The sequence below is a fragment of the Leuresthes tenuis genome, unplaced genomic scaffold (assembly GCF_036924035.1).
Source record: "Leuresthes tenuis unplaced genomic scaffold, fLeuTen1.0.hap1 SCAF_15, whole genome shotgun sequence".
NCBI lineage: Eukaryota > Metazoa > Chordata > Actinopteri > Atheriniformes > Atherinopsidae > Leuresthes > Leuresthes tenuis.
The window spans coordinates 1,209,651-1,229,735 of NW_027325369.1; the positions used below are offsets into that span (position 1 = coordinate 1,209,651).

At 43.4% G+C, this 20,085-nt stretch overlaps 2 protein-coding genes across 4 annotated transcripts in view; both read right to left on the bottom strand.

Annotated features, from left to right (window-relative positions):
- Positions 1-20,085, bottom strand: part of kiaa0586 (KIAA0586 ortholog) — a 43,219-nt gene that overhangs the window by 15,559 nt on the left and 7,575 nt on the right. The window contains exons 8-14 of one of the 3 annotated variants that reach the window (XM_072365084.1): positions 5,966-6,113; positions 5,535-5,767; positions 5,205-5,441; positions 1,582-1,654; positions 1,271-1,456; positions 969-1,176; positions 698-874 (exon numbers count right to left, since the gene is read on the bottom strand). In XM_072365084.1, the coding sequence (XP_072221185.1) occupies positions 698-874; positions 969-1,176; positions 1,271-1,456; positions 1,582-1,654; positions 5,205-5,441; positions 5,535-5,767; positions 5,966-6,113 (1,262 nt within the window). Of the gene's footprint in view, positions 1-697; positions 875-968; positions 1,177-1,270; positions 1,457-1,581; positions 1,655-5,204; positions 5,768-5,965; positions 6,114-20,085 lie in introns of all 3 variants that reach the window. The other 2 variants (XM_072365083.1, XM_072365082.1) reach the window with 2 other exon arrangements.
- On the bottom strand, positions 12,141-18,151 carry irf2bpl (interferon regulatory factor 2 binding protein-like). The gene is made up of 2 exons (XM_072365917.1): positions 13,411-18,151; positions 12,141-13,372 (listed from the first exon to the last, which is right to left on the bottom strand). Exon 1 carries the CDS (start codon positions 17,707-17,709, stop codon positions 15,703-15,705), a length of 2,007 nt encoding a protein of 668 aa, XP_072222018.1. The 5' UTR covers positions 17,710-18,151; the 3' UTR covers positions 12,141-13,372; positions 13,411-15,702.

A 20,085-nucleotide genomic window follows, 5' to 3' on the forward strand; every position in this document is an offset into this window, starting at 1 on the left:
CTGAGGACAAAATGCCCTTTAGAACACCAGTGGGGACAGAGTTTAAGAAGCTGATGAAGCTGATGAAGGAGAGGTAAAGCAAGTCTTTGTTCCTGCTGCAGTCAGACTGTACAGTCAGCTTTGCTCCCCCCCCCCACTTCCTTGGTTATATTGTGGTGCTCTTATTTCTATTTTGACCACACCTTCCTCTCAGCTCCACTTCTACATGTTTGTCAGCTGATTTATATTTTATTTTTTATCATCTGTCTATAAAACTAGCATATCTTGATTCATATCTTGATTTTGCTGCTGTAACAATGTGAATTTGTCTGCTGTGGGGCTAATAAAGGTTTATCTCATCTTAAACTGCGTTTCTAATGTATCTGGCCTGTTGCCTACATACTAAAACTACAGTGAAAGGGTTTTTTTTTGCTCAAACCACAGCTGAGATATGTGTCTAATGCAGCCAGTGTGATGATGTCATGAAAGCCAAAATGGAGGGTATCCTCTGCACAGGCCACACACACACAATGCCCTTGGTGTGACATTGAACTGTCATTTTGCACAGCGTATGTTGCACATTGTTCAAAAATAAACATCTTGTGATGGTGTTGCCTAGCAATCACTCACACATATCTCAGGAACATTGTAGAAGGACTGAGAGTTCTGCACTTATTCAAAAATAAGATGAATGAAAGATGTTAACTAGTTTACCGACCCAGTGGGATTGCCATAGCAACAGGGGAGCTGTCTGTAAAGGTCATGGTGTGGTGACCGGGGTCATGTGAGGTTCGGTGAGAGGAGCTGAACACGTGGTGATGCTGAGGGTGTCCAGGTGACAAGCTGAGGGGAGGAGTCAAACTGGTCTGAGTCTTACAGGACTTCAGCCTCACTCCTGCAAGGAAACACGGGCAGACAGATGAGAGAGAGTGAGTTCATCCACAGCTGAACATTTGCAGACCATCTAAATGTGAGTGGTCATTCCTGACCTCTGATGCTCTCCACCAGGCGGGGGCAGGGCTTCCTGCTGAGCGGTGATGCAGGGGAGCTGAAGTGAAGGTATGGGCTCTTCTTCAGGGTTCGCCTCAGACCTTCATACGGGACTTTACCATACATACGACTCAGGTGTGACTGTCTGTCAACCTCCACCTGCTGGCTGCTCGTCAGCTTACCTGTGACTCTGTCAGACTCCGCCTCCTGCAGGTACACACAAACAGCATCAGCGTCAGAGTAATCACCTTCATGTTTCTGATCAGTCAAATCCATCACTGAAACTAGAATCCAGTGTGACCGTTTTGAGTCCAGCTCTTTTCCCTCTGCTTCCTCTTTCCATCACTGGCTTAGCTCCTGTTGCTCTGAGCACGCTCAGCGGCCTCCCTCTCCCTGCAGCCCTCTGCTGTGACGTTCCAGTATCTGCAGACCTGCAGCGGGCAGCATCTACTGAAGATTTCCCAGCCTGGGGAGGACTCGGGGGAGTCTTAGAAGAGAAGAAAAAGCAGAATAGCTGTGATAGTTTCGGGGAAAACAGAGGCTTGTAAATTTCTCTTAGAGCAGACAGTTGCAAGAGCATCAGAATTCATTGGTTTCTTGAACTGAACTCACCTGGAAGTCACTGGATAAAGTATTGATCCAGGTGTCCACTGTCTTCTTGATTTGAACTTCCTCGGTCCAGTCTCTGCAGACAGAACAGACACATGTTAAAGTTTTTCTCTCCTCCTCCTCTGAAATGTTTCTGTGGGACATCCAGCAGTTGATGGTTGCTATGCGCCGGTCTAATCGGCAGCAAGTCTGAGTAGCTCTGAGATTTTTTATTGATTTTTATTGACTTTTTTTTCGCTGTATGTTGTTTTTTTATGTTTTTTTATTTTTATTTATTTTATTGAACAATGTGCACTGCTATGAGTAGAGCAGCATACAGTAGAGAAGAACTGTTGGCCCTGTCAAGAACTGGACACGGAATAAAACATCATATTCCGACTGAGCTGAGGAAGCTGTACCGTGGATGCAGAGCTGGGGCTAAGTTAAAGTAAATGTAAATGTAATTTATGTATACAGCCCTTTACAACAATCCATTTCTGTGTACCAAAGTGCTTTACAGCAGATAATGAATAAAGAAAAGAATAAGTACAAAACAATAAAATAACAGTAAACGCAATAAAATACAGCAAAATTGAATAAGATAAGATAAAAGAGTCGCCATACTACTGGGTATTAAAAGCCATCTGAAATAAGTATGTTTTTAGTCTAGATTTAAAGAGGTAGAGAGGCACAACAGGAGGTGGAGGTACAAGCCTTTTCTGTCCTCGATGCTGATGGGAAAAATTCCAACTTTATTTCTAGTAATATTGGTAATATGATTATGAAAACTGAGATCCAAACTAATGCCAGGGTCTCCGATTTGCTTGTTGTGTTTTAGAAACAGTGAAGACAAGCATGAACTGCTGTTCTGCCTCCGACTATTTCAGCCCACAACAACAGTTTCAGTTTTGTCTCCATTCGGTTTTAATACTGTTAAGCAGTTTGAGAACAGATGAAAAAGATAAATACCACTGTGTATGATCAGCATGTGAATGGTTGGCTACATAAAGAGTCTTTATGATATTACAGAGTGGGAGCATGTAAAGATTAAAGAAAAGTGGACCAAGAGTTGTCCCTTGTGGAACCCCTGATAGAAATGTTCTTTCAGTTGATTTAAAACCAAAACATGACAACTCTCATCTCTTAGATATGATGCAAACCAGTTAAGAACCTGACCTTAAGATAAGATCATGAAGCCTTTGAATCAAAATGTAACGATCGACAGTGTCCAAGGCAGCAGCGAGATCCAGCAGAACAGACGCTGAAGCTTTCTGTGAGTTACTGCTGATCCTAACGTCACTGATTACTTAAATCAGACCTGTTTCTGTGCTGTGGTCGGCTCCGAAACCTGAGTGGTGAGCATCAGAAATGTTGTTGTACGAAAGATATTCACCCAGTTGCTTATAGAAAAATGTTTCAAATATTTCACTAAGAAAAGGTCCACAGGAATTGATTATAGATGGAGCGAGGTTTAAAGAGAGAAGCAGGGAAAATGATTGGTTATGTTTTCCCAAGTAATTCATGGTGGGAATAGGATCATGTGCCGGACTTTAGATGATGAATAGTATTTCCATACCTCTGGAATTTATAGGTGAGAAGGTGGGCATTGGGGTTGTGGCAGTAATGCAGTAAGAAGTTAAGGTTGATGAGTTATTACAAGAATCCAATACATCATCTCTAATTTTAAAAAAAATAGTAAATTTGTTACATTTGCTCTTGGGGAGACATTCAGCTGGAGTGGCTCTAAAGGGATTTTTTACATTTTTTCAAGAGAAGATAATAAAAAAAAAAGCCAAACTGCACTGATTATTATTAATTACCTGGGAGACGTATGACTGTCAGAATGATTTCACTCCTTTATTGTAGGAATTAAACTATTAATCTCAAAATCAATTTGTGATTAATTTAATTAATTAAGGTCTAGTTGACCACTCGCAGCACTTTTACACTACAATCCACATTCACTCAAACAGCACACCTTAGCCTACAGTCTTACAGTGCTTTTTTTCCTCTATCACACACATTCTCACACCAACACCTAAATATTCAGAACTCAGATCTGCGTAAAATACGTCTGCACATGACAGTGATTCCCCCATCCTTCCTATTCGTATCGGTACCGTGTTCAAAACTGTAGTTAGCAAGTGTTGTTTCAATCAACTCAGTATTAGCAGTGTTATCAAGCCAGGTCTCAGTTAGAAGCATAGAGTCCAGTCCAAGAAGGATCTTTTTTGTTTTTACCAATGATCTTACATTAGGTAGTGCAAGTTTTAATGGGAAAGACATTCCAGTTAATGCAAGGAAGGTTTAGTGTGTAAAGTAAATCTAAGAGCGGATTATCATTTTGATGTGTTGTAATTTTTAAGATGACTCCCGGCTGAGACTGAACCACAACCAGTGAAGTTAGCAGGTTTCTCACAGCTTAGTGGAAGGTCCCAAGTCCTTAGTTTTCCTCAAGTAAATTAATAATGTGTCTTGACAGTGTGTATGTTGTCAAAATCTTTCACTGACATTCCATGACAACTATCTCTCTTTTCCCCCTGGCAGCAGCTATCACAACCAGGTCAAATGAAAAATTTAAGATGTGATTTTTGGCAGTAAATAATGGCACAATCAGCTGTGAATTGTATACTACAAACCTGAGTAAAATACTCTATTTAAATACCCTCATCCCCAAATTTTGCATTCTGAAGGGGAACCTCTCATAAATAAACATGCAACAAGGATGGTCACAGAGATCATTGAGCGTCTTTAAAGGATGCTAGAGAAAACCTAATTATTGTGCTAGTTCCACCAAAACCAGGCTTAAAAATTACTCATAGCCAAACTGGACTGACACATCCAGATAATGCAGTTGGTGTTCAGAGTAGTTACATGTTGGGATACACATTACTGGACTCAAATGAGCCAAGGTGCTCTATACATGCTCCAAAATTCAATCTTTCTGCAGCTTTTAGTAAAAACAGTAAATTATAAGTGTAGATTAATCCTCAATAAAGCTGCTCTCTTTGACGTATTTTTCTGTTTGTTTTGTCAGAAACTGGGACTGAAAATCAGCTAATTAAGAACAACTTATCAGCTGCTGGTCACTGAAAGCATTTTCAGCCTGTCGCTCTGCTCTAATAAAATCCTGATTTATAACCACAGCCTCATCTGACTGAATCACCGTTAAAGTGACTTAAAGACAACATCTGTGCAGTGAATTCAGCTTCACTTACATGTACCAATTTCTCCAACAGAGTGTATGTATGTATGAATTTAACTTATTTGTTATTCAACTAACTGGATTCGACTGAATTATGTCATTATATTACAATGAATTGGACTCTAATGGGCTTGAATTGCCCTGAAATTACATTTGTTGTGGTTTGGCGCCATATAAATAAAACTGAACTGAATTGAGTGTGACCATGCCTTTCAGGCTCTGACTTCAGTAAAACTCTAGATCTAGAACAAGAAAAGGAAACTTTTCATGTAACTAAGACAATATGATAGAACACGTGCAGAGAAAAGCATTTAGGCAAAGGAATAAGAACAGATAGCCCTTTTCTAGGCCACATCCAGGCAAGCGAAGTCTAAGTCTAAGCTAAGCTAACATCACCAAGCTAGCATTAGCTTTATTGAAGTCTACCATCAGCAATAGTTACCTGTTTGCAGCTAAGGCTTCCAGCTGGCAATGTAGGATCTCTCCATTCTTGGCTTTCAGAAGTGCCTCCAGGTTCTCGTCCAGAACTTTCTTCTGTCTCTGAGCCTGCCGGAGAACCTGACCAGCCTCCTCAAGCATTGATGGGCCCACAGATCTTTTATGAACCAATGCAGACTGGGACCGTTGGGACTGGGTTTCAGGGATATGATTTTCTTGAGACGGGATTTGATGGAACAGACTGTGAGGGTAAGAGTTTTGTTGGGGTTTTGTTTGACTGGATTGTGGATTTTGGGATTGGGACTGGTTTTGGTTGGCCTTTAGGTGTTGGGACCTGTTCATGTGAGTCTCCCTGTGTTGGTCCTGAAAAGGTTGAAATGAGAAATGGTTGTTTTGAGAATTGTTTTTTGGGGACTGGCATTGAAGGGGGTAGGATTGTTGGGTTGACTTTTGATGGGTTTGAAAATGGTCTTGTTGGGATTTTTGTTGCTGGAGTTGAGGCTGGTGTTGTTGGTCCTGGTGGGGGTCTGGTGCGATCCTGGTGAACTGTGGCGAGTCTTCTGGCTGCTGGATGATACAATGTTGTTCATGCTTTAAGATGAAAAACGAAACAAATCTAAAAAGTCTCAGTACAGATGCCAGGTCTCTGTGTTGTCCAGATATTAACCTCCAAGGTCGATATTTTTCTGAAATTTTGAACCTTTTAAATCGATAGCCTGAGGGTGCTTCAGCCATCTACGTTCCTCAGTTTTATGGCATACTTACTGTCAGCAGCATCTTCATATCAGTGTTCAGACGTCCCATCTTCTTCAGCATCTCATTGGCTCTTCTCACTGCCTCCTGGCTGTGACAGGCCACAGACTGCGGGTAAGAAGCTTCAGTCATCGATTTATTCTGGAGATACCTGCTGTCTCTGAAACAAGAGGACACACAGACCAGATGTTGATGAAGGTTTATACTTACGGCACAATTACAACAAAAGTACATAGAATGTAAACAATCCGGTGCTTTTCAAAGAGCTCAAACAGTTATTTCAGCCCTGGGTAGAGTGTGGCCGAGTATGGTGCGGTTATTGTGCCGGTTCTGTATCCAACTGGTGAGGGAGAAGGCAGTCTACTGTCATGTCATCACCGAAATGTGTACATTTTTTAATTGGATTGATTGGGACTGCTGACCAATTCAATTCAGTTCAATTCAGTTCATTTATATAGCACCAAATCACAACAAATGTCATCTCAAGACACTTCAAAGATGCAGTCCAATTCAAACCAATTACAATCTAATTCGTTGTAATCCAATCATAATCCAATCTAATCAAATTCATTGTGATGGCTCCAGCTACACGTAGGTAAAATGACCCCCTAACACACTCATTCATTCATTTTCTTTTGTAAAACTTCGGTTTCATAGATAAGTACAGCTGAGTATCATCAGCATCAGCAATGGAAATTTATGCCTGATAATGTTACCTAATGGATGCATGTATAAAGTAAAAAGAATCGGTCCAAGCACAGAACCCTGACGAACTCCATGACTTACTCTGGTGTGTGAGGAAGATTCTTCATTTACAAGAACAAACTGGAATCTATCAGATAAATATGACTTAAACCAGCCTAATGCAGTTCCTTTAATCCCAATAACATGTTCATTAACACTATCTATGCAATAGCCGTTTAATTTAAAGAGCTGTTTTTCGTACATAAACTGCAGCCCTTACGTTTACGTGATAAGTCCTGGAGCTACATTATGAGGATACAAATATTTGCAGCAATTGCTCCTGGTTTATTGCAGAGATTACCCAGCCAGCATAATATGAGGAGGGTGAGAGATCAGTGAGTAAGAGAACGTGTGTATACAGGTAGCAAATAGTCTAAAGGATTTGTGCTTTCTTTTAGACTCTGTTAACCTGTATGTTTCTTTCTATTCAATCAACAGTAAAGTGGATACATTGAAATCTATGTGGTATTAATATCAACAGTGAAGGAGCCTCTTTTCCAAATATAACACATTCATTTACACATTGTGCTTCTAGAACGCCAGAAAATCTCTGGTGTTCATGACTGAGAACGTCTTTAACAAATGAATCTCTTGGTGTAATAAAAGTAACTCACAGTCTAAATGTGCAAGTAAATAACTTGTTAAGATCCCTTCTGCAGCTGAAACATGAACAAACACGACATTTTAATGAAAGAGAGATGTGCTTAGGGGTTTAATATGAAATGTTGAGCTGGAGTTGCTGGTCTTTTATTACATCATTTAATTTCAACAAAGACGTGTCTCATTTCTAATTGGTGATCTGAAATCATTTTGGTGTTTAAAGTGAGTTGCCATCAGATACACTAGAATCTGATGGATTGAATAATGATAGTGTGGAGTGAAGAAACCGAGGGGAGACCAGGTCAGTTTTACGTCACAGAGGGTCTCAGCTTGGTGTTTTAAAACCCTTACACAGACCCAGTTAACACAATGCAATCAGTTGGTTAGACTACGAGATTGCCTTAAAGACATAAAGACCTGACCATGACTGAATTTTCTGCTTCTATATTTTGGACTGTATTTTTGGAGAGCCCTGAGATGCTATTTCTTGATGCTATACAAATAAAAGAGAACTGAATTTAAAGAGAAGCTTGATGGATGCATCATCATCATGCACATGGATCGGCGTGTGGGTGTGTGTGTGTTAGCGAGAGTCCATAACCCCCTGCTCAGTCATTTACCAGCTCAGGAAAGATCATCGTTTCTGCTGTTGCTAGGCAACACAAAAGTAGTTTCAGATGCTGATGGAAGATAATAGCCTCTGCTCACAGTGAGATAGCATTTTTTTCTCCTTTTCTCTTATCCACTAGCTTTCCCCTCTTATTTTGTGATGTCCTCTCACTCACCCTCATCTAATTTCTTTTTCATCTGTGCTGAGATAAGAAAGGAAGGGGGACTCTCCATCTCTTAGAAACCTAACAGGTCCATGTTGAGGGTATGCTTTCAGCTATACCCTAAACATACACTATACTGCCAAATGTATTCGCTCATCTGCCTTTACACACAAATGAATTTAAGTTCATCCCATTCTTACTCCATAGGGTTTAATATGATGTCGGCCCACCCTTAGTAGCTATAACAGCTTCAGCTCTTCTGGACAAGCTTTCCACAAGGTTTAGGAGTGTGTTTTTGGGAGTTTTTGACCATTCTTCCAGAAGCTCATTTGTGATTTCAGACACTGATGTTGGACAGAAGGCTCTCAGTCTCTGCTCTAATTCATCCCAAAGATGTTCTATTGGGTTGAGGTCAGGACTCTGTGCAGGACAGTCAGGTTCTTCCACACCAAACTGGATCATCCAGTCTTTATGGACCTTGCTTTGTGCACTGGTGTGCAGTCATGTTGGAACAGGAAGGGTCCATCCCCAAACTGTTTCTACAGAGTTTGGAGCATGAAATGGTCCAAAATCTCTTGGTATGCTGAAGCATTCAGTTCCTTTCACTGGAACTAAGGGGCCAAGCCCAGCTCCTGAAGAACAACCCCACACCATAATCCCTCCTCCACCAAACCTTACACAATGCAGTCAGACAAGTACCGTTCCCTTGGCAACCGCAAAACCCAGACTCATCCATCAGGTTTCCAGATGGAGAAGCGTCACTCCAGAGAACACATCTCCACTGCTCTAGACCCCAGTGGCAGCATGTTTTACACCACATCACTTTGCATTGCACTTGGTGATGTATGGCTTGGATGCAGTTACCATGGAAACCCATTCCATGAAGCTCTCTACGCACTGTTCTTGAGCTGATCTGAAGGCCACAGGAAGTTTGGAGGTCTGTAGCGACCGACTCTGCAGAAAGTTGGTGACCTCTGAGCACTATGCGCCTCAGCATCCGCTGACCAGGCTCCGTGCACAGTGCAAAGTGATGTGACTGAGAGACAGATGCAACATGGTCGGAGAAAGAACTGGCCACCAGTCACGACACCCAGTTTCTCACAGCCTTGGACGAACAGAAAATTTTCCATACCGATACAAAAAATGTTTTAAAGAAAAAATATATAGAGACTTGTTGGGCTGCTGTTGTTCACCTTCTGTCATTTCTACTGGCAAAACAAATGTCCTGTAGCTCCATATGCGTGTGTGCTTTCAAATAACAAGCCAGTGTATGGAATCTGCTGAGCGACAACTGTTACATTGGGATGTTCCTCCTTGACAGCTATGCCTTGCATTCATGAAGTCACCTCTGTGATTATCATAAGTTACCACCTGGACAGCCATGCAAAACAAGCAGTCTGACATCGAACAGCCAGTGTGAAAAGGGCTCTTGCAATGGATGGACTGACTGGTTCAGGTGATCTATGCTTCCGTCGCAGAGAGGTTTAGTTGAAGCAGATTTGTGTTGAGTTAGTCCACTGTGCCCATCATTCCCACCACTGGAACACCAGATAGTCATGTGAGCAGATGACAAGTCTGCTGGAGAATGAGTGCTGGCATGTGTCCACATATGCAGTCCCTATCTTCAGATATTAAATGTGGAGGATTGTATTTGTATTCCCCTGCTACTCCCTCATTGTTCAAATTAATTTTACTGGCTTTAATCAATCAACTCTTGCACATTAGATCAATTTTACATCTGTGAGTATTACATCTACTACATCCAGATTATATTTATGAGTTCAATTTATATTTTTCACATCATGTTTCCCCGTCGTTGTTTTCTCAGCACATTGCTAAATGAATTACGCTTTCAGCTTTCAGGACGATGTATCCATGGCAACCACATCCTGTACAGTACCAGAGGAGGAGGGGAGAAAACTGACTACAGCAATGTACAGACAAAAAAAACTAAACACAGATGGATGAAACTGAGGCTGCATCCCAAAGCTCATTTTCTTCAATGAAAAGTATCCCACAGTAACAAAAAAATCGTGAAAACTGTGACCCATAGATCTGACCCCAGAGGCATTTATCTGATTTAACATCTATCAGTGTGTAAAATGAGAATGTTCCTTACACAATAACTATATATTTAGCACTTTCCATTTTTTTGTTTTTGTTTTTAACAAGGCTGACTTAAATAGAATAAATCCATAAATATTTTGCATCCAGGTTACTTTAGATACTGACCTCTGTCTGTACATTTAAGGGTATAACCAGTATTTAAATCATGAATTTGCTATCACACATAAAATATGCATGTGCAGACAGATGCCTGGGGCATGTTTTCACATCTTTCTACAGATTTATAAGGAGGGAAGAAAAGAAACAAGACAAGTTAATTCAACAATTTCCACACATCTCATCTTAATTGGTCAGCACAGGCATGTGTAAAATAATCCCACAGCGATGCATCATAATCACGTGCCTGCATTCATTAAGAGTTTGTCAGATGTTTTCCTTAAAGGGAGAGGGATGTTTTCAAAAATGACATCAGATTAACAGGAAGTGCTGCAGGTCTGAAAGACAGACAGTGCAGTGTAGAGTCTTTGTGATGCAGAGGACCTGAGCCAGCAAACAAGCAAATAACCATCCTATTAAAGGCCTCCCAGACCAATCTGATGAAGACAGCAGTCAAGAGAGCATGTGCAGAATCTGCACTGCAACAAACTGTGTTTTATGCTTCATCAGTGGAACATTCCTGAGAAGGTTTTACTTTAATATCAGAAGTACTACTGAGAAGTGTAGTATGACAAGTAGTCCTGAAAGTAGGAGCGGTGTAGTAATCCTGTGTGAGAAGCAGCAGCTGTCCTTGCTGTGATTTTGGTTTCTAGCTGCATTGCAGATTTCTCTTAGAGCAACAACTCACCTGAAGTCTGTATTCCTTTGTGCCAAATGATGGTCAAGGTGCCCTTGGCTCAGTGCTGCAGCTCATTGTTTGCATGCTAATATGCACACAGTGATATGTGTGTGTGTGAGTGAGTGAGTGTGCCAGCATGCTTTCATTCTCTGGAGAGGAAACCACTGGAGTACCCTCCCTCTCACCCAGTGACAGCTGGGATAGGCTCCGGTCCCCCTGCGGCCCTGTGCTCTGCTGATCTGCATGACAGATATTCTTATAATAGCTTTGAAATAATAGAGCAATCTATTGCACAGTCACAACATCAGACATTCTTTCTTTTTTTTTTTAACTAGAAGAGAAACGTCCCACAGAGCTGCTTTACGAGAGCTTAGCATCGTTTTATGCTCAGGATTCTTACTAAACTGTGTCTTTTTAATATGGCCACACTCCTGCTGTGTTCCAGCGACACCTAGAAGATGGCAGAGATGCAGTCACAGGGGATCAGCCAACTCTGGTTAAAGCAATGATGGGCCCATCATTCCCACCACTGCAACACCAGATAGTCATGTGAGCAGATGACAAGTCTGCTGGAGAATGAGTGCTGGCATGTGTCCACATATGGAGTCCCTATCTTCAGATATTAAATGTGGAGGATTGTATTTGTATTCCCCTGCTACTCCCTCATTGTTCAAATTCATTTTACTGGCTTTAATCAATGAGACCAGCAGCAGGTACTGGAAAACTGCTGGTAATATATTGGGTAATGTGGACTCAGAGGGCTGCAGTCACAGCTGATAAGCCAACAGCAAATGCAGGAGGGTAGGGAGTATGGACGAAGATGGATGAAAGGTCTCTCTTTTATGGTATGCAAAGTAACTGGACCTGCTGCAGCCGTCCCAGAGACTTGTGACACCAGTCTAAAATCTACTTAGAATTAGTCTGCTGGAGTCGGCCAGCCCCTTAAGAACTTGGTTTGTTGTGTTTAATCTGCTGCTGTAACAAGCTTTGCTTGACATGAGTCATAAAATATGACTTCTTCAGTTCAATGCTGCTTTTATCCCTTGCAGTTGATACCGGAGCATTTTGTCATCTCAACCATGATACTGCTTCTGCTAAGTAAAACATAAGAAATGTTTAAATGTTTCATCTGTAAGGTCATAAAGAAAAGTCCCATTTCAGTGAAAAAGTTCATACCAATGGAATTTATTACAACTGACTCAGCCCTAAGGCACATTACAAGACAAAGTGTGTTTGTTTCATCACTTTCACCACATTTATCCGTCACTACAGAACAGGACAGCAAACGAAAATGTGAAAAAGCTTTTAAACATGAGTAAAAAAAGGGTTTCAAATGATAAAACTGTTAACAGACACCAGCTGAAAATGTGATGAAGTCCGACTGAATGCTGTCTCACTCTTCAACTTATCTACTTGTACATAACATCACTGTTCACATCTCTTTGAAAACACAAACACAATTTCACTTTGGTAAGACAACCTTTTCTCAAACATCAACATAGAAAACATTTAGAAGTTTGACTTAATGTCTCTGCTACAACTTTCACTCAGATAGAAGATTTTCAACTTAATTTCTCCACTGAAATGAGTCAGTGGAAGGAAGACTGCGGTCATGGTGTGTTCCTGCACTGGCATTTTCTCTGGTTAACTCAACCCAAGGTTCACCGGTTAACTCAACCCAAGGTTCTCTGGTTAACTAGACCCAAGGTTCACTGGTTAAATCAACCCAAGGTTCACTGGTTAACTCAACCCAAGGTTATCTGGTTAACTCAACCCAAGGTTATCTGGTGTTCACTGGTTAACTCAACCCAAGGTTATCTGGTGTTCACTGGTTAACTCAACCCAAGGTCATCTGGTTAAATCAACCCAAGGTTCACCGGTTAAATCAACCAAAGGTTCACCGGTTAACTCAACCCAAGGTTATCTGGTTAACGCAACCCAAGGTTCACTGGTTAAATCAACCCAAAGTTCACTGGTTAACTAAACCCAAGGTCATCTGGCTAACTCAACCCAAGGTTCACTGGTTAACTAAACCCAAGGTTCTCTGGTTAAATCAACCCAAGGTTCTCTGGTTAAATCAACCCAAGGTTCACCGGTTAACTCAACCCAAGGTTCTCTGGTTAACTAGACCCAAGGTTCACTGGTTAAATCAACCCAAGGTTCACTGGTTAACTCAACCCAAGGTTATCTGGTTAACTCAACCCAAGGTTATCTGGTGTTCACTGGTTAACTCAACCCAAGGTTATCTGGTGTTCACTGGTTAACTCAACCCAAGGTCATCTGGTTAAATCAACCCAAGGTTCACCGGTTAAATCAACCAAAGGTTCACCGGTTAACTCAACCCAAGGTTATCTGGTTAACGCAACCCAAGGTTCACTGGTTAAATCAACCCAAAGTTCACTGGTTAACTAAACCCAAGGTCATCTGGCTAACTCAACCCAAGGTTCACTGGTTAACTAAACCCAAGGTTCTCTGGTTAAATCAACCCAAGGTTCTCTGGTTAAATCAACCCAAGGTTGTGGATCTTCTGACTTTTGGTTAGGAACTGCACATCAGAATACCTTTAATCAGAATACCTCCAGGCTTCCTTGGACACATGCCCTTGGCTATAATTTTCAAAGCTTTTTCTTAAGCCAGTAAAAACCTCTTTTGAAATGTTTCTGTCACTGAAATTAAGGACAGTAGGCAAAGCTTTTGATTACAAACTGGACCTCTGAAAAAACAGCACATGTATATAAGAATATATGTGTAATAATGAATGAACCATTGGTCATTTTTCACTGAGGTTAGAAAAATTAAGATTTGTGGTAATTAATGGGTTTCGGAGTAATAAACAGACAAAGCAGATAGACCTTTAAAACAGCTCTATAACCTTTTAAAATCCACGTCTTTATATTCATACAAAAGATGGAGAGCACAGCAATCTGAACTTTAGTTTCTCTATTGGATGTACTTTCAGACTGCCTCGCTGTAATTCTGTCCACATGAAGCACTTAGAAACAACACACACAATGAAAATCAGACATGTTTAACTCTCTTCATCGCCCAGAGCATCTTCTGTCCTTAGAGTTTATGTTTCGGCCTGAACAACAGACACAGCTACCACCGTACATCATCATCTTTTACAGATTAAAGCAGCACTGAGGATTTCTCTCAGCCAGACACCTGCTACAGGAGGACAATATTCATGTCTCATAAATGTCAGACTGGTGTTTACTTAAAAATTACATTTCAAATGGTTTTATTTACACTGAGGTTATTTTTTACACCTGGCAAACTCCAGTTAGATTTCTGTAGGACTGCTGGAAAGTGTTCTCACGCCACATGTTGTAACATGAAAACAATAGAATTCCCGCTTCTCTTCCCACTGACTAGTCTAGAAACAGTTCAAACGGCAAAAACAAAGCAGCTCGTCTTTGTGAAACAACTCTTCTCTGACGTGCCAGCACATAAAACACCTGGAAAAAAAATCCACATTGCATTGAATGCTCAGAGTTGAAGAAGCAGAAACAAGCTTTACTCTGACCTGCCTACATGCTCCGTTTTCACTCGATTTTTTCGTTAAAAACAGGACATTTAGACTTTTTAGACAGATTTAGACTTTGGTGCTAAAAGCCTGCCGGTACAAAATGAAAGCATGACTTTCACAGTAAACCAAACGCAGCGGTCTTTAACTCACCCATGAATTCAAAGTTCAAATAACACACCAGTGTGTGCAGGAAAACCCTGCAGTGTAGAAAACACTGTTTTTCTCTAAATAACAGCAGCTTAAGACAAACACTTCTGTGAAGTTTCAATTATGAGACAAAGAGAACGTTGCAGCTGACTTCCTCTCAGCTGCCAGTCAGAGCTCACAACTGGTGAACTTTTGGTAATCGGCTGCTTTTATCTGTCCTACTCTCACACACACGGACAAATTCACTCTTAACTTTCTAGCAGTTAGCAAGACACCAAGGACAGGAGGTTCCAGCAATCCCACAACAACTTCTACACATATTGCATAGTCTAGCAATTATACTGTAAATGTAATCTTTGTTGTTAGATGTCCAGGAAGTCACTATATACTGAATTAACATGTACACACAGTGGTGTCTTTCCATTCATAAAACCACCTACAGCACACTGTAAAATACGAGAAATCATTCAACTGTGTTAAAAGAGAAAAAACAATCCCAATACTGTTATACGGCATCAATAAATGATGTATACCGCATCCAAATCAACGTGGTGCAGTCGTGAACTTCCTCGGAACAGGCAGAAACTACCGATATAGTACTGTTTTCATAACCTGATGTTCAATCTGTCCTTTAAGACTGGATGATCATCAAATATTAAAAAATAAAAGCATGATTGAAATGACATACCATACGTAAAAGTGGTCCAAACCTCAAATTTGTTTAAATGACTTAAAAGAACACAGTGAATCTGACATTTGTAGGATTTTTTTCCCCAGAATGAGCTCTAATGAGCAGCTATGTGGTCAGATCCACAAGCTCCACTTGTTTTTACTGTGAAAGTTAAATTCACTTAAACATATTAGAGAGGAAGCTACACGAAAAGATGCACATCAAAAGGATTTTGATCCAAGTGTAAGAAAAGATGATCCTCAGATCAGTAATCTCCCTCCACTGGCAGAGGAATGTTGGGATTTGAGGCGCCTCACACCTACTGTGTGGTCACAATGTGTCTTATTCAGCAAAAGGCGAGTTAAAGGCATCTCCACCCGCTCCTCATGGGTCCCTCTCCTTCTTTACCCGTACATCCCCAGCCAGGATGGTGGCTATCTCCCCCTGCATGAAGGCCCAGGGCACGTTGGAGCCGAGCAGGGGGCATTTTTCTCCGCTGGGGCAGTACACCTCCCCGGTAGCTCCCTGGGCCTTGATGCTCTCCCTGGAGCAGGGGAAGCAGAACTTGTGGATGGGCACAGAGGGGCACTGCACGAAATGGGTGTCCTCTAAGCGTTCGTGGCAGATGGTGCAGCAGAGAGGCCCACTGCTGGCCATCGGGGAGTCAGGGACGTCCTGCGAGTGCGCCTGCTCCATGTTCCCTGCGGACACGGACGACGCGGACAACCCGAGCTCTCCGTTGCGGGACAAGAGGCGCCTGTGTCCGGACATGGACGCGGGGGACACGGGGCTACTGCTGTTTTGTCTGGAGGAGGAGGTGGTGGTGGTGGAGTGAACAGAGTCTCTATCCTTGTTGGGAGAGCAGGGGTTCCCAAGCGCGTCTGAAGCCATCGGGGACTGTCTGTTCTGCGGAGCTGCAGCAGAGTCTGGCGGCGTGCTACGACCTGAGGGGGCACCCGGGTGTCCCGAGGCGGGCGAGGGTGGTGGCCCGGCGAAGGAGCCTCCGGCCATCGAGAGCTTGAGTGCTTCCGTCTGACTGTTGATCCACTGCTGTCTTTGCTGCTCCTCGGTCAGCTTCAGCCCGCCGTCAGCTGAGTCGGGTTCAGGGGAGGCTCTCCTCTTCCTGGCACCGGACCTGCTCCCGCTGCTTGACACCAAAGGCCGACAGGGGAGCGCCAGGGAGGTGGGTAGAAGCGGGTAGCTGCCGTCGATGTAGGACTGAGGCAGCATGTCGTCCCCCACATCCTCTCTAAAAAACCGCAACGATTCCGGCAATAAATCCCCCAGCAGACGCCAGTCTCCAGAACCGTGCTTCTTCTCGTACTCCAGATACTTGAATCCGGAAGACAGCCCTCTCCCGAAGTCCTTCATGCAGTCCTGGTACATCTGCTTGGCCACCCCAGAGGCGCTGGAGAACACGGTCCCGGAGCCGCTCGGGTACTCAATGAAGATCTTCAGCTCGTAGTCAATGCCGCTTTTCGACACGGCGTCGAAGGCGAACACCCTGCCAACCAGGCCGTGGTCCTTTTTGAAGCGGACATCAAAGGGGGTGCAGCCGGACAGAGTGAGCAGCGTTTCCCGCACAGTTTTCGGCTTGCCCGCCCACTCTTCCTGTCGGTTCCGAAGGCTCTCGCTCAGCTCGGTGAGAGCCTCGGCGTTACGCTGCTTCTCCTTAATTTCCCGATCTTGGTCCGTGCTCGACACCGAGGCGGGTCGCTTTCCTCCCGGTTCAGAGAGGCCGGGCAGGGAGACGAGCATCGAGCTCTGCGTGGAGCTTCTGCCGGCGACGCCATGCGCGATCGGTCCGTTGAGAAATGTCTGCGGAAGCAGGTTAGGAGGCACGTTCATCTGACCAGATGCCGACATCAGCCCCCCGTTGCCCCTGCTCCGGGAGCCCGGACTCTGTCGGTTTAGCTCCGGGGGTCCGTCGTCCGTTTTAAACCCATTCAGTCTTCCGAATTCGCCGGACGGCTTGCTGCCACAGCTCTGCCCAATGTAGTCAAATCTAGTCCGGCTATCCGCCCCCAGGGGGTAGCGGTCCAACCCGGGCTGTTGAGCCTTCCCCGGTCCTTCTGCCAGGTGGTTGTTCAGCTGTCCCAGGGACTCTTTCTCGGTCAGCAACAACGCCTGACTCTTCGCCACGACGCACGGCTGCTGCGGCGGAGGAGGCGGCGGTCCTCCTGCAGGGGATCGCCCCTCCTGGAAGCCGTGTTCCCGCTTTAGATGGCGGGCTGTCTCGATAACGAACTCGATCCGGTCCGCGCCCTCGTAATTGACGCAGCCCCGACACACGGGCTCGGTGAAATCCCAGATCATGGCCCAGGGCATGCGGGGCAGGTCACACAGATAGCACGACTGCCTGCGGGATGAGGAGACCTGCGGGGAGGACATGGTCCCTCTGCGGTCTCCCTCCCTGCCTCCACCAGCTCCCAACACAAACAGAGCGACGGGCCGTGAGGGAGGCTTTCTCACACTGCGGTGTCTCCTCTGCTCTCAGGTTATTGTTCCTCCTCCTCGTGCTGCTGCTGCAGAGGTGGTGAAGGAGGAGGAGGGGGATGCCTGCATTGTTTCCCCTGCATGAATAACTCCCAGGGAAATTTAGGAATTTGGTCTGCAACACCCCCCCCCAGGAACTGGAAGAGTGAGTGATTCCTCTTTGCATACAACACGATGCCGCATGCTGCCTATGAATGTGCTTCTCATTCTTCATTCTCTCCGTGTAAAGGCAGAACAAAGCAGCAGAGAGAGTTTGTCACAAAACAGCTCCTGCTTGCTCAGATGTAACAACTCTTACTGCCTCTTAAGATGCAAAGGCAGTACAGATTCCACTGCATTTGCTGAGGGTTACAGTTAAACTGCATCCGTGGACATGCAGGTGAAAGCTGCTCAGTGCTCACAAAGGCAACAGCTGATAAGATGGCCGACATGGAAACACTTCAAATAACAGTGGAGAAAATCACTGCAGCAGTGGTTAAAATGACAGATATCACACACACACACATATATATATACACGTGTGTGTATACCATGTAATTCATGGAAACAGCAGCTTCAAAGCAGATGACATTACACATTCATTTCAGGTTTTGATGCGCTGGCGACACACAGCCGCACCTCTGATGGTTGCAGTCTGCGTTGCCCTGGAAACAAGCCTGCAGATGCACAGCGAGGAAGAAGCTACTGAATACATGATGAGCTGCAGCCTCGCTCGGCCCGATTCACACTCTTTATAAATGATTATGCAAATCAAGCATCACACAAACACACACAGAGAGAGAGAGGCAGAAACCTGCTGCAGTGTCTCATTCAGACTGGGGCTTTAAGCAGATGCAGACACCTCAGAATATGCAGCTCTTTCTCACAAACAGTCCACGGCTTTACATGAACTAATCCGACCGATTGGTCTTCTAATGTCTATAGTGTCTGCATGAAACGGACAATCCACTTTCCACAGGATACTGGATGGTGCTGGGTGTGAGAGGAAAACCCAGACACAATGAGATTCAACACTGGTTCTGTTACAGAGAAAATTCACAGCATTCTCCACACTCCCACATCATTTACACGATACAGTAAATGGAAAGAAAGTATGGAATTAGTCTCTCCTTTGTCTAAATGCGTCAGAAACTGGGGCTGAAAATCAGCCCATTAATTAAGGCTACGGGTCGGCTCATTTAAAGCATTTCCAGACTGTCGCTCTGCTCTAATAAAATCCTGATTTTATAACCACAGCCTCATCTGACAGAATCACAGTTAAAGTAGCTTAAAGACAGCATCTGTGCAGTGAATTCAGCTGGATTACATGGACCATGACGTCCCACAGAGGAGCTCAGAGGCAGCAGGATGTATTCAGTGTTCATTCACACACTTCACAGTGTCGCAGTGTCAGCCAATAACTGGATTCTGCCCTCTTAAACTGGGACAAGGATGGAAGTCTAATTCAAACTGTGCATGTAACCATGCTGAACGACATTTTATCAAGCAAAGTAACTTTTGGGCTGTCTGTAGAAGCTGATTTGTATTCAGACTGTTTTTGTCCAGTCGAACTCTGAGCCAACAACAACCTTCATCATCAACTTGTATTCTAGACCCAATCCCAACCAGACGGTTCAAGGAGGTTTCCCCCTTAATCAATACTTCCTTCAACCAGGACTAAACAGAAGTACTGGTTATTGGTCCTGAAGCACTGAGGGAAAAACTGGAAACGCTAGCACTAAAACCATCTGTTTTTACCATCTAAAAAGCTGCCAAAGTGTGTCTTTTTCTCTCTAAAGCCAACAGAGACACTAATTCATGCTTTTATTACCTGTAGGATCTCTTCTGTCTGGTCTTACAAAAAAGAGCACATCACCACTGCAGCTACTACAGAACCCAGGACCAGAAAGAGAGCTCACATTACACCGGTTTTAAAGTCTCTGCACTGGTTCCCTGTGTGCTTCAGGATTGATTTTTAACTTCTTTTACTGGTTTTCAAAGCTCTTAATGGTCTTAGTCCTGCTTATTTATCAGATTTGCTTTTAAACTGTGAGCCAACCAGAAGTCTCCGGTCCTCAGGTAGAGGTCTTTTATTAATTCCTAAGGTTAGATCTAACACTGACGGTGAAGCAGCTTTTTATCATTATCATTATGGAGCAGCCTCATTTTTAGCCTGGCTTTTGATTCATTTTATTCAGTTTTTATTATATTCTATCCTTGTATTCACATGATAAATCATTTATTGTAGAATATTAGTTGTTGATGATCTTTTATTCATTTATTTGTGTTACT